Source organism: Pristiophorus japonicus, chromosome 19 (genome assembly GCF_044704955.1).
Source record: "Pristiophorus japonicus isolate sPriJap1 chromosome 19, sPriJap1.hap1, whole genome shotgun sequence".
Classification (NCBI taxonomy): Eukaryota; Metazoa; Chordata; class Chondrichthyes; family Pristiophoridae; genus Pristiophorus; species Pristiophorus japonicus.
The window spans coordinates 37,053,333-37,066,099 of NC_091995.1; the positions used below are offsets into that span (position 1 = coordinate 37,053,333).

The window sequence follows — 12,767 nt, forward strand, 5'->3', positions numbered from 1 at the left end:
GAAGGTGTTGTCACGTGTGACTGCTCAACCAATCAGGTAAAGTATTCTCCATTAAGAGCAATGAGAACTCTGTATCTGCGAGTTCTCATTGCTATAAATGCGAATGAAAACAAACACATTAAACACAACATAAAAAATAATAAACACACCTCACATAATTAAAAGTAATTGAAATTAAAGTGAATAAATGTCTGAGAAAAAATACATATTTTTCCGATTATATTTTTAAGTTTTGTAATTAGGGATTAAAATAAACTTATCTTAGTGAATCGGGTTTTTAACAGAAAAATGTGTTTTTATATTTTATTTTTATGTTTTGTATATGTTTTAAAACTCTTACGCTGGTAAAAGTAGGCTATGTGCCTGCTTTTACCAGGCGCAAGTGTTTTCAGGACATTCGCTGCCCAAGGGATGGGCAAATACTGCAATCTCGCCCATACGAATGTCCTTCTCCCGGGGATGCATTGGATCTGTCAAGCCAGAACTTGACAGATCGGAAAAGCCGGTTTTCAGGGTTAGAAGCATCGCGCGCCAAAAAACGGCTTTTGCGATGCCTTCCTGCGTCCGTATACATGCCATACATAGAAACATAGAAACATAGAAAATAGGTGCAGGAGCAGGCCATTCAGCCCTTCTAGCCTGCACCGCCATTCAATGAGTTCATGGCTGAACATGAAACTTCAGTACCCACTTCCTGCTTTCACGCCATACCCCTTGATCCCCCGAGTAGTAAGGACTTCATCTAACTCCCTTTTGAATATATTTAGTGAATTGGCCTCAACTACTTCCTGTGGTAGAGAATTCCACAGGTTCACCACTCTCTGGGTGAAGAAGTTTCTCCTTATCTCGGTCCTAAATGGTTTACCCCTTATCCTGAGACTGTGACCCCTGGTTCTGGACTTCCCCAACATTGGGAACATTCTTCCTGCATCCAACCTGTCCAAACCCGTCAGAATTTTAAACGTTTCTATGAGGTCCCCTCTCACTCTTCTGAACTCCAGTGAATACAAGCCCAGTTGATTCAGTCTTTCTTGATAGGTCAGTCCCACCATCCCGGAAATCAGTCTGGTGAATCTTCGCTGCACTCCCTCAATAGCAAGAATGTCCTTCCTCAAGTTAGGAGACCAAAACTGTACACAATACTCCAGGTGTGGCCTCACCAAGGCCCTGTACAACTGTAGCAACACCTCCCTGCCCCTGTACTCAAATCCCCTCGCTATGAAGGCCAACATGCCATTTGCTTTCTTAACCGCCTGCTGTACCTGCATGCCAACCTTCAATGACTGATGTACCATGACACCCAGGTCTCGTTGCACCTTCCCTTTTCCTAATCTGTCACCATTCAGATAATAGTCTGTCTCTCTGTTTTTACCACCAAAGTGGATAACCTCACATTTATCCACATTATACTTCATCTGCCACGCATATGCCCACTCACCTAACCTATCCAAGTCACTCTGTAGCCTCATAGCATCCTCCTCGCAGCTCACACTGCCACCCAACTTAGTGTCATCCGCAAATTTGGAGATACTACATTTAATCCCCTCGTCTAAATCATTAATGTACAATGTAAACAGCTGGGGCCCCAGCACAGAACCCTGCGGTACCCCACTAGTCACTGCCTGCCATTCCGAAAAGTACCCATTTACTCCTACTCTTTGCTTCCTGTCTGACAACTAGTTCTCAATCCACGTCAGCACACTACCCCCAATCCCATGTGCTTTAACTTTGCACATTAATCTCCTGTGTGGGACCTTGTCGAAAGCCTTCTGAAAGTCCAAATATACCACATCAACTGGTACTCCTTTGTCCACTTTACTGGAAACATCCTCAAAAAATTCCAGAAGATTTGTCAAGCATGATCTCCCTTTCACAAATCCATGCTGACTTGGACCTATCATGTCACCATTTTCCAAATGCGCTGCTATGACATCCTTAATAATTGATTCCATCATTTTACCCACTACTGAGGTCAGGCTGACCGGTCTATAATTCCCTGCTTTCTCTCTCCCTCCTTTTATAAAAAGTGGGGTTACATTGGCTACCCTCCACTCGATAGGAACTGGTCCAGAGTCAATGGAATGTTGGAAAATGACTGTCAATGCATCTGCTATTTCCAAGGCCACCTCCTTAAGTACTCTGGGATGCAGTCCATCAGGCCCTGGGGATTTATCGGCCTTCAATCCCATCAATTTCCCCAACACAATTTCCCGACTAATAAAGATTTCCCTCAGTTCCTCCTCCTTAATAGACCCTCTGACCACTTTTATATCCGGAAGGTTGTTTGTGGCCTCCTTAGTGAATACTGAACCAAAGTACTTGTTCAATTGGTCTGCCATTTCTTTGTTCCCCGTTATGACTTCCCCTGATTCTGACTGCAGGGGACCTACGTTTGTCTTTACTAACCTTTTTCTCTTTACATACCTATAGAAACTTTTGCAATCCGCCTTAATGTTCCCTGCAAGCTTCTTCTCGTACTCCATTTTCCCTGCCCGAATCAAACCCTTTGTCCTCCTCTGCTGAGTTCTAAATTTCTCCCAGTTCCCAGGTTCGCTGCTATTTCTGGCCAATTTGTATGCCATTTCCTTGGCTTTAATACTATCCCTGATTTCCCTAAATAGCCACGGTTGAGCCACCTTCCCTTTTTTATTTTTACGCCAGACAGGAATGTACAATTGTTGTAATTCATCCATGCGGTCTCTAAATGTCTGCCATTGCCCATCCACAGTCAACCCCTTAAGTATCATTAGCCAATCTATCTTAGCCAATTCATGCCTCATACCTTCAAAGTTACCCTTCTTTCAGTTCTGGACCATGGTTTCTGAATTAACTGTTTCATTCTCCATCCTAATGTAGAATTCCACCATATTATGGTCACTCTTCCCCAAGGGGCCTCGCACAACGAGATTGCTAATGAATCCTCTCTCATTACACAACACCCAGTCTAAGATGGCCTCCCCCCTAGTTGGTTCCTCGACATATTGGTCTAGAAAACCATCCCTTATGCATTCCAGGAAATCCTCCTCCACCGTATTGCTTCCAGTTTGGCTAGCCCAATCTATGTGCATATTAAAGTCACCCATTATAACTGCTGCACCTTTATTGCATGCACTCCTAATTTCCTGTTTGATGCCCTCCCCTACATCACTACTACTGTTTGGAGGTCTGTACACAACTCCCACTAACGATTTTTGCCCTTTAGTGTTCTGCAGCTCTACCCATATAGATTCCACATCATCCAAGCTAATGTCCTTCCGAACTATTGCATTAATCTCCTCTTTAACCAGCAATGCTACCCCACCTCCTTTTCCTTTTATTCTATCCTTCCTGAATGTTGAATACCCCTGGATGTTGAGTTCCCAGCCCTGATCATCCTGGAGCCACGTCTCCGTAATCCCAATCACATCATATTTGTTAACATCTATTTGCACAGTTAATTCATCCACCTTATTGCGGATACTCCTTGCATTAAGACACAAAGCCTTCAGGCTTGCTTTTTTAACACCCTTTGTCCTTCTAGAATTTTACTGTACAGTGGCCCTTTTTGTTCTTTGCCTTGGGTTTCTCTGCCCTCCACTTTTCCTCATCTCCTTTCTGTCTTTTGCTTTTGCCTCATTTTTGTCTCCCTCTGTCTCCCTGCATAGGTTCCCATCCCCCTGCAATATTAGTTTAACTCCTCCGGGGAGGCCGGCATTTTAGGGCCAATCCTCAGGTGCTTGATTGAGACGCAATTTTTCAAAGATGAATTTTCTATCCACAGTTCATGCAGGAAAGGGAGAGAATAATTCAAACCAAAAGTTGTCTTTCTGCCCCTATCCATGTATGGAGCTAATTTTCACTGTCATTGCTTGGGGAGTAAAGTACATATGGGGCTGAATTTTCACTTGTCCCACCGGGCACGAAATGCGTGGTATCAGAAGGGATTACCGTTTTATACCCAGCCATATTTTGGTCTTCATTGAAGTAAACGGAAATGACAATCGGGCGATTTGTGAAACAGACGGGCTATTCACTGCCGCTCATTTTCCGACTTGCCACAAAAGTGAAAAGGCAACCAGGCAGTGTATTGCCTACTGGTCATGAGGCCGGCTGATTTTCATTTCTGTTGAAAGCAATGGAACTTGCAATTGGCTGGGTTCCATCAATGGCGCGTGATCCACCATGCAATAAGGGTGGATCAATCTATATCTATCCATCTATCTGTCTAGCTATCTACGTATCTATTAATATCTATCGATATCTATCTAATATAATATTTATCTGACGAATATGATATAATTGGGATTACGGAGACATGGCTTCAGGATGACCAAGGCTGGGAACTCAACATCCAGGGGTATTCAATATTCAGGAAGGATAGACAGAAAGGAAAAGGAGGTGGGGTAGCATTGCTGTTTAAAGAGGAAATTAATGCAATAGTAAGGAAGGACATTAGTTTGGATAATGTGGAATCTGTATGGGTAGAGCTGCAGAATACCAAAGGGCAGAAAATGCTAGTGGAAGTTGTATATAGACCACCAAACAATAGTAGTGAGGTTAGGGACAGCATCAAACAAGAAATTAGGGATGCATGCAATAAAGGTACAGCAGTTATCATGGGTGACTTTAATCTGCATATTGATTGGGCGAACCAAACTTGTAGCAATATGGTGGAGGAGGATTTCCTGGAGTGTATTAGAGATGGTTTTCTCGACCGATATGTCAAGGAACCAACTAGAGGGCTGGCCATCCGAGACTGGGTGATGTGTAATGAGAAAGGACTAATTATGAATCTTGTTGTGCAAGGCACCTTGGGAAAGAGTGAACATAATATGGTAGAATTCATTATTAAGATGGAGAGTGACAAAGTTAATTCAGAGACTAGGGTCCTGAACTTAGGGAAAGGTAACTTCGATGGTATGAGTCGTGAATTGGCTAGAATAGACTGGCAAAGGATACTTAAAGGGTTCACGGTGGATCGGCAGTGGCAAACATATAAGGATCACATGGATGAACTTCAACAATTGTACATCCCGGTCTCGAGTAAAAATAAAACGGGGAAGTGGCTCAACCGTGGCTAATAAGGGAAATTTAGGATAGTGTTAAATCCAAGGAAGAGGCATATAAATTGGACAGAAAAAGCAGCAAACCTGAGTACTGGGAGAAATTTAGAATTCAGCAGAGGAGGACAAAGGGTCTAATTATGAGGTGGAAAATCGGGTATGAGAGGAAGCTTGCTGGGAACATAAAAACTGACTGCAAAAGCTTCCATAGATATATGAAGAGAAAAAGATTAGTGAAGACAAATGCAGGTCCCTTGCAGTCAGAATCAGGTGAATTTATAATGGGGAACAAAGAAATGGCAGACCAATTGAACAAATACTTTGGTTCTGTCTTCACGAAGGAAGACACAAATTACCGGAAATACTAGGGGACAGAGGGTCTAGGGAAAAGGAGGAACTGATGGAAATCCTTATTAATCAGGAAATTGTGTTAGGGAAATTGATGCCATTGAAGGCCGATAAATCCCCAGAGTCTGATAGTTTGCATCCCAGAGTATTTAAGGAAGTGGCCCTAGAAATAGGGGATGCAAAGCTAATCATTTTCCAGCAGTCTATCGACTCTGGATCAGTTCCTATGGACTGAAGGGTAGCTAATGTAACATCACTTTTTAAGAAAGGAGGGAGAGAGAAAATGGGGAATTATAGATCCGTGATGGGGAAAATGTTGGAATCAATTATTAAAGATGAAATAACAGCGTATTTGGAAAGCAGTGACAGTATCGGTCCAAGTCAGCATGAATTTATGAAAGGGAAATCATACTTGACAAATCTTCTAGAAATTTTTGAGGATGTAACTCGTAGAGTGGACAAGAGAGAACTAGTGGATGTGGTGTATCTGGACTTTCAAATGGCTTTTGACAAGGTCCCACACAAGAGATTGGTGTGCAAAATTAAAGATGTTATTGGAGGTAATGTATTGACGTGGATAGAAAACTGGTTGGCAGACAGGAAGCAGAGAGTTGGGATAAATGGGTCCTTTTCAGAATGGCAGACAGTGACTAGTGGGGTGCCGTAGGGCTCAGTGATGGGACCCCAGCTATTTACAATTTTAGTCAATGATTTAGATGAAGGAATTGAGTGTAATATCTCCAAGTTTGCAGATGACACTAAGCTGAGTGGCGGTGTGAGCTGTGAGGAGGATGCTAAGAGGCTGCAGGGTGACTTGGACAAGTTGGGTGAGTAGGCAAATGCATGGCAGATGCAGTATAATGTGGATAAATGTGAGGTTATCCACTTTGGTGGCAAAAACAGGAAGGCAGAATATTATCTGAATGGTGGAAGATTAGGAAAAGGGGAGGTGCAACGAGACCTGGGTGTCATGGTACATCAGTCATTGAAAGTTGGCATGCAGGTACAGCAGGCGGTGAAGAAGTTGGCCTTCATAGCGAGGGAATTTGAATATAGGAGCAGGGACGTCTTACTGCAGTTGTACAGGGTTTTGGTGAGGCCTCACCTGGAATATTGTGTTCAGTGTTGGTGTCCTAATCTGAGGAAGAACGTTCTTGCTATTGAGGGAGTGCAGCGAAGGTTCACCAGACTGATTCCCGGGATGGCAGGACTGACATATGAGGAAAGACTAGATCGACTGAGCCTTTATTCACTGGAGTTTAGAAGGATGAGAGGGGATCTCATAGAAACATATACAATTCTGATGGGACTGGACAGGTTAGGTGCAGGAAGAATGTTCCCGATGTTGGGGAAGTCCAGAACCAGGGGACACAGTCTAAGGATAAGGTGTAAGTCATTTAGGACTGAGATGAGGGGAAACTTCTTCACTCAGCGAGTGGTTAACCTGTGAAATTCCCTACCGCAGAGAGTTGTTGATGCCAGTCCATTAGATATATTCAAGACAGAGTTACGGCTAAAGGGATCAAGGGGTATGGAGAGAAAGCAGGGAAGGGGTACTGAGGTGATGATCGGCCAAGATCTTATTGAATGGTGTTGCAGGCTCGAAGGGCTGAATGACCTACTCCTGCGCCTATCTTCTATGTTTCTATCTATCTATCTATCTATCTATCTATCTATCTATCTATCTATCTATCTATCTAGCTATCGAATATCTATGTGTGTATATATCTATCGATCTATTTCTCTATCTATTTATTTCTGTTTGTCTGTCGATCTGTTTGTCTATCTATTTATCTATCTGTTTGTCTATCTATCTCTCTATCTATCTCTCTCTATCAATCTATCTCTGTTCATCTGTCCATCCATCCATCATTTGTTTTAAGCTAATGATGTGTGCCATATTAGGAAATAGTTGATTAAGGCATTGGCATCCCGTTTTTTCTATTTTGTATCTGTCGGGAAACGCAGCACATGGTGGGGTCATTTTACTGTAGCCAATGGTGTTCAACGGGCTCTCTCAAATTGATTGCCTATTATAGACCTCGCCCAGCTTTCTCTTCCATTGACTGCAATGGAAAGGAAAATCAGGCAATGCGTATAATGGACAGCCAGATCTATATCGCTGGAGGTCACAATTATCCCAACTGTCTGTTCAAGTGCGGGGTAATATTATTTCAAATCTATGAATGCCTTCGTTAAAATAGAAAGTCAATATTAGCATGTTAAATCCTTACAATATCACCATATATTGCAGATAATTTAAAACTTTTTGGAGATAATTTCAACTGTCAGCGATAGTGTAAAACACGCGATAAATCCAGGGAGCTTTGTAACCAGCGACCGATCCAATTTCGCCTGTTTTAAACTGTGGCCAAAAGTTAAAATTACCTCCTGGTTAATATTCCAACTGTAGAATCTAAGCTTTACACATTTTCTTGATTATTCAAATAAGGCTGCTAGACTTTAAGCATTGTATTTTCCATTAAGTATCAATACTATGATTTAGTTTGGTTATATTTGATTAAATCATGTTTCAAAGTTCTCCCTAGTTTCAAGGTCGAGGTGAAGTCACAGGAAATGTTTTATCTGATTACAAGCGACGAATTCAAATTCAAAATCTTGGCAGAGTGAGTAAAATATTGTTATCTGATATAATGCCACCATTGCTTTTGCACTCTGTATTAACATCGGTTACGGGAAAGAAAATTGTGCAGTATCTATAATGGGCGTCCAACTTTCAGATCACAACCAGATTTTACACACAGATGTCTAGTTGGAAGTCTGTTTGAGATGAGATTTCTCAGGATGTGAGCGATACTGGTAAGGCAGCAATGAGTGCCTCTCCCTAATTGTCTTGAGAAGACGCACATGGGCTCTCTTCTTAAACTGCTGTCTTCTCGTCTGCTGATGGCCCGCTCACAATGGTGTTCGGGGGAAACTTCAAGGTTTAGACACAGCGATGATCAACGAATTCAGCCAATGTTCCAAATCCATTTGCCCCGACCCGGCAGAGATTCACGAACTCAGCACGGGCGAGGGACCAGAACTGTAAACTTGCTGGGTTATGTTGCTTTGCTCGGCAATTTTTGGAACAATCGCAGTATATTTGATGGCATGTGTGTTAACCTGTTGATTATTTGTTGCAGGCACACTTACGGCAAAGCTGTGGAAGGGATGGCATACGTGAGATTCGGAATTGTTGAGGGAACAAACCATTCCTACATACATGGACTGGAGCAACAACTGCCGGTGAGCATATCCCCGCTGCCCACCTTGATAAACTGCCACTGAGAGGCAGTCGGTACGGTACAAGAGGTGCTAATATGTTATTTTACAAATCAATTAAGAAAGGCGTTGTCATCAAGTTATGTAACACTGGAATTTCATCTCACATCGCCCATTTACCATCCAGTTACCGTCCTGGTACCAACCGTTTTCATAAAAAATTGCAAAATACCGCCCCGGTACCGCCTATTTCAGCTCTCGATTAGCGCCAGCGGTAATTTAGACTGACCACTACCGCCAGCGTGCTGCAAATCTCCCGCCCACTTTGGTCATCCAGAAATCTCGGAAACTTCACTCCCAGCGCGAAATTCCACGAAAATATTTTTTTTAAAAGGCCCACTTCCGCCCGTTATCACTGCGCTGGAAACCGTCCATTTCTGAAGTACTTACCTGAATTGGGCCCAGCGTTATGGCTACCTCCATTTTGTTTTCTGTTTGAGAGTTGTCCTGAATATCGTGGATAGTGAAGAAAAGCAATTGTCCAGTACTATCCCTCCGACAGTGCAGTGCTCCCTCAGTGCTGCCCCTCCGACCATGCAGCGCTTCCTCAGTACTGCCCCTCTAACAGCGCATTTCAGTACTGCCCCTCTGACAATGCAGTGCTCCCTCAGTGCTGCCCCTCTAACAGTACAGTTCAGTACTGCCCCTGTGACAGTGCAGGATTCCCTCAGTACTGTCCCTCTAACAGTGCAGTTCAGTACTGCCCCTGTGACAGTGCAGGATTCCCTCAGTACTGTCCCTCTAACAGTGCAGTTCAGTACTGCCCCTCCGATAGTGCAATGTTCCCTCAGTACTGCCCCTCCGACAGTGCAGTGCTCCCTCAGTACTGCCCCTCCGACAGTGCAGCGCTCCCGCAGTACTGCCCTTCTGACAGTGCAGCATTCCCTCACTACTGCCCGTCCGACAGTGCAGCACTCCCGCAGTACTGCCCTTCTGACAGTGCAGCATTCCCTCAGTACTGTCCCTCTAACAGTGCAGTTCAGTACTGCCCCTCTGACAGTGCAGTGTTCCCTCAGTACTGCCCCCCCGACAGGGCAGCGCTCCCTCAGTACTGCTTTTCCGACAGTGCAGCGCTCCCTCAGTACTGCTTTTCCGACAGTGCAGCGCTCCCTCAGTACTGCACCTCTGACAGTGCAGTTCAGTGCTGCCATCTGACAGTGCAACACTCCCTCAGTACTGCACCTCCGACAGTGCAGTTCTCCCTTGGTACTGCCCCTCCGACAGTGCAGCATTCCCTCAGTAGTACCCCACTGACAGAGCAGCGCTCCCTCAGTACTGCTCCTTTAACAGTGCAGCCATCCCTCAGTACTGCCCCTCCGATAGTGCAGCCTTCCCTCAGTACTGCCCCTCTGACCGTGCAGCTCTCCCTCAGTATTGCCCCTCCAATAGTCTGGTAGTCCCTCGGTACTGCCCCTCCAACAGTGCAGCCACCCCTCAGTACTGCACCTCTTGACAGTGCAGTTCAGTACTGCCATCTGACAGTGCAGCCATCCCTCAGTACTGCACCTCCGACAGTGCAGTTCTCCCTTGGTACTGCCCCTCCGACAGTGCAGCTCTCCCTCAGTACTGCCCCTCCAACAGTGCAGCCACCCCTCAGTACTGCATCTCTGATAGTCCTTCTCTTCTCTGCGCATATGCAGGGTCACACTTGACCACAAAAACGCAGGAGAATGGCCGTGCATGCGCAGAGAAGCTTTTCTGGCCATTTTGGATAGTGGTTCTGCTTTCCTTTGTACAGGTAAGCTGATCACCGACTTTTGTCCCGGTTTGGTTGCCCGCTGCACTTCGCTACTGCACTGCTTCGCCGCTGGCGACATGGATGACCCTAAAGCCTCGGGACCGAGCACCAGCGGTATTCCAGCTGTTAAAAAGATGCAACCGTTGGAATACCACTAAGGATCGGGCGGGGGCGATCCACTTGCAAAGTCTAGCCCATGGAGTTAAAATCATTTGCAGATAAAGAACAATTAACACCATTGTTGTAATACAAGGTGTGGGAGCTAATGTCCGTGTTACCCGAATACCTCACTGTGCGCTCTGCGCAGTCTGTGAGATCAGCTGGGCTACAAGTTCAAGCAGCTTTCTGCTGAGCCCAGGCTGTAAATTGGGTAATAGATCAAAGCCGAGGATGTCCTCACAGGAAGGTAGATACCAGAAGGTGTGAGAGTCAGTTAGCCATATCATCAAATGTGTCAATTTGGTCACCTGTGATAGTAATTAAATTGACGCCAAGAATTGATTGCAGCAATAAAGCAATTCGGAGAGTTGAGTGCCTGGTTGTTTAGTTTCCATTGTATTAGTATTAGCATTAGTATGTATCCTTTGATGTGCCATGGTTTATTGATAGTAGTAATGGAAAGTAGTGATCAAAGGCAAAAATAATTGTAAGAAATGTAAGTGAACATCATCATCATAGACAGTCCCTTGTACCGAGGATGGCTTGCTTCCACGCCAAAAAGGGATGAGTTCACAGGTGTTTCAATGAGGGACCTGATATTCTAGGTCCCGAACTGCATGTTGAAGGGTGGAAGATGCCTGTGCATGGATTTTTTTTATTGTGTGGTGATAGTTGCACACCAGCCACCACACGGCCTTGAGCGAGCTAGGTCTTGGTCCAGTGGGAAGGATTAACCAGGCTGACTGGAGACCAGCTCTGCTGCACGGATCGAGTGCGCCCACATATCACAGTGTGGGCTGGCCCGTGCTGCCCCTGGGCCCTCGCCTCTTCTGAGCCCCGAACTCACGCCTCTCCTGGGCCCCAATCACTTTGCTCCACGATCACTCGCCGCTCCTATGCTCCAACCTCGCTGCTCCTGCTGTACTGCCCACGCTCCAATCACCGACGTGGGCCTTGATGACATCCAATCCAGTTGCCCTCTTCACTGCCATCACCCTCCTGCACCAGCTCGCACTGTATCTTGCAGTGGTAAGACGCCACACTGCTCCAGGCCGCTGCTTGCCGCTCCTTTTATGTAAGTGAACACTGTTTTAGCAGCGCACACTGGAATCAGATTGTGTGCCTCAAAAGCAACAGTATACGCTGGTTTTGTGAAGTGTGTGACTCAGCAGCTCTCATACTTGAATGGTGTAGTATGGAAAAGACTCGAACTCTCATACTGGTTGTGCAGAGTATGAAGTTTCAATAAAGACTTGATCCTGCATTACCACCAATGAGTGTAATCTGACGTTTAAAGCAACAAAACGAAAAAAGAACAAGAAAGCATTGCAACACAAGGGTAGAGATGATAATACTGACAGGATTATGGTTAACGGACATAACCCTGGGCAGAAAAATCCCCTTTTGTGTCTGTAGCCCATATTGCGCAAAATGTATGGCTTCCCAGCCCCCAACTTTCAAACCACTAATTTTAAACATGGTGTGTCATTTTAAATCAGGCACATGTCTGGAGCGGAGGAGCATAATGTTGACATAAAGGAAAGGAAGTAAGGAAAATAGAATAAAGAAAGACTTGCATTTATATAGCGCCTTTCACGTCCACAAACATCCCAAAACACTTTACAGACAATGAAGTACTTTTGGATTGTAGTCACTGTTGTAATGTGGGAACTGAGGCAGCCAATTTTCCCACAAACAGCAATGTGATAATGACCAGATAATCTTTGTTTAGTGATGATGATTGAGGGATAAATATTCAGAGTGACTATTTGTACTAGTTTACTGTGCGTCCTTCTGCACATGCACGCGTTGAACTCCACCCGCTTTTTGAGCATGGGCCCTCGACTCGGTTGCGCATGTGCAGTGCAATGTATGAGGAAGCCAGAAGTCAGAAGTGCGAGTCATGAGCCGCCTAGAGCTGGAGCTGGATTTGCTGCTAGCTTTTGCATTATTGGGAACGTTTTTGCGGATTTTGCTCAGAGAGAAAACATCGGAGGTAGTGGGAGAGAGTGAGAGCCAGACTTGTGGGGGAGCCGAGAGAGAGAGTTGGGGGGGCAGAGAGAGATGGGTGGGGAGAGAGAGAGAGACCAGGGGGAGGAGGCAGGTAGAGAGAGACGGGGGAGGGGGGAGAGATTGAGAGAGAGAGAGAGAGAGAGAGAGATGGGGAGGGGGGAGGAGGGAGGAGGGAGGACAGA

General features: G+C 45.1%; 1 protein-coding gene across 1 annotated transcript in view; it reads left to right on the top strand.

The window, feature by feature from the left end:
* Nucleotides 1–12,767, top strand: part of LOC139230174 (complement C4-like) — a 231,338-nt gene that overhangs the window by 58,887 nt on the left and 159,684 nt on the right. Inside the window, exons 7-8 of the mRNA XM_070862016.1 lie at nt 7,930–8,017; nt 8,537–8,639. Coding sequence (XP_070718117.1) covers nt 7,930–8,017; nt 8,537–8,639 — 191 coding nt within the window. The remainder of the gene's footprint in view (nt 1–7,929; nt 8,018–8,536; nt 8,640–12,767) is intronic.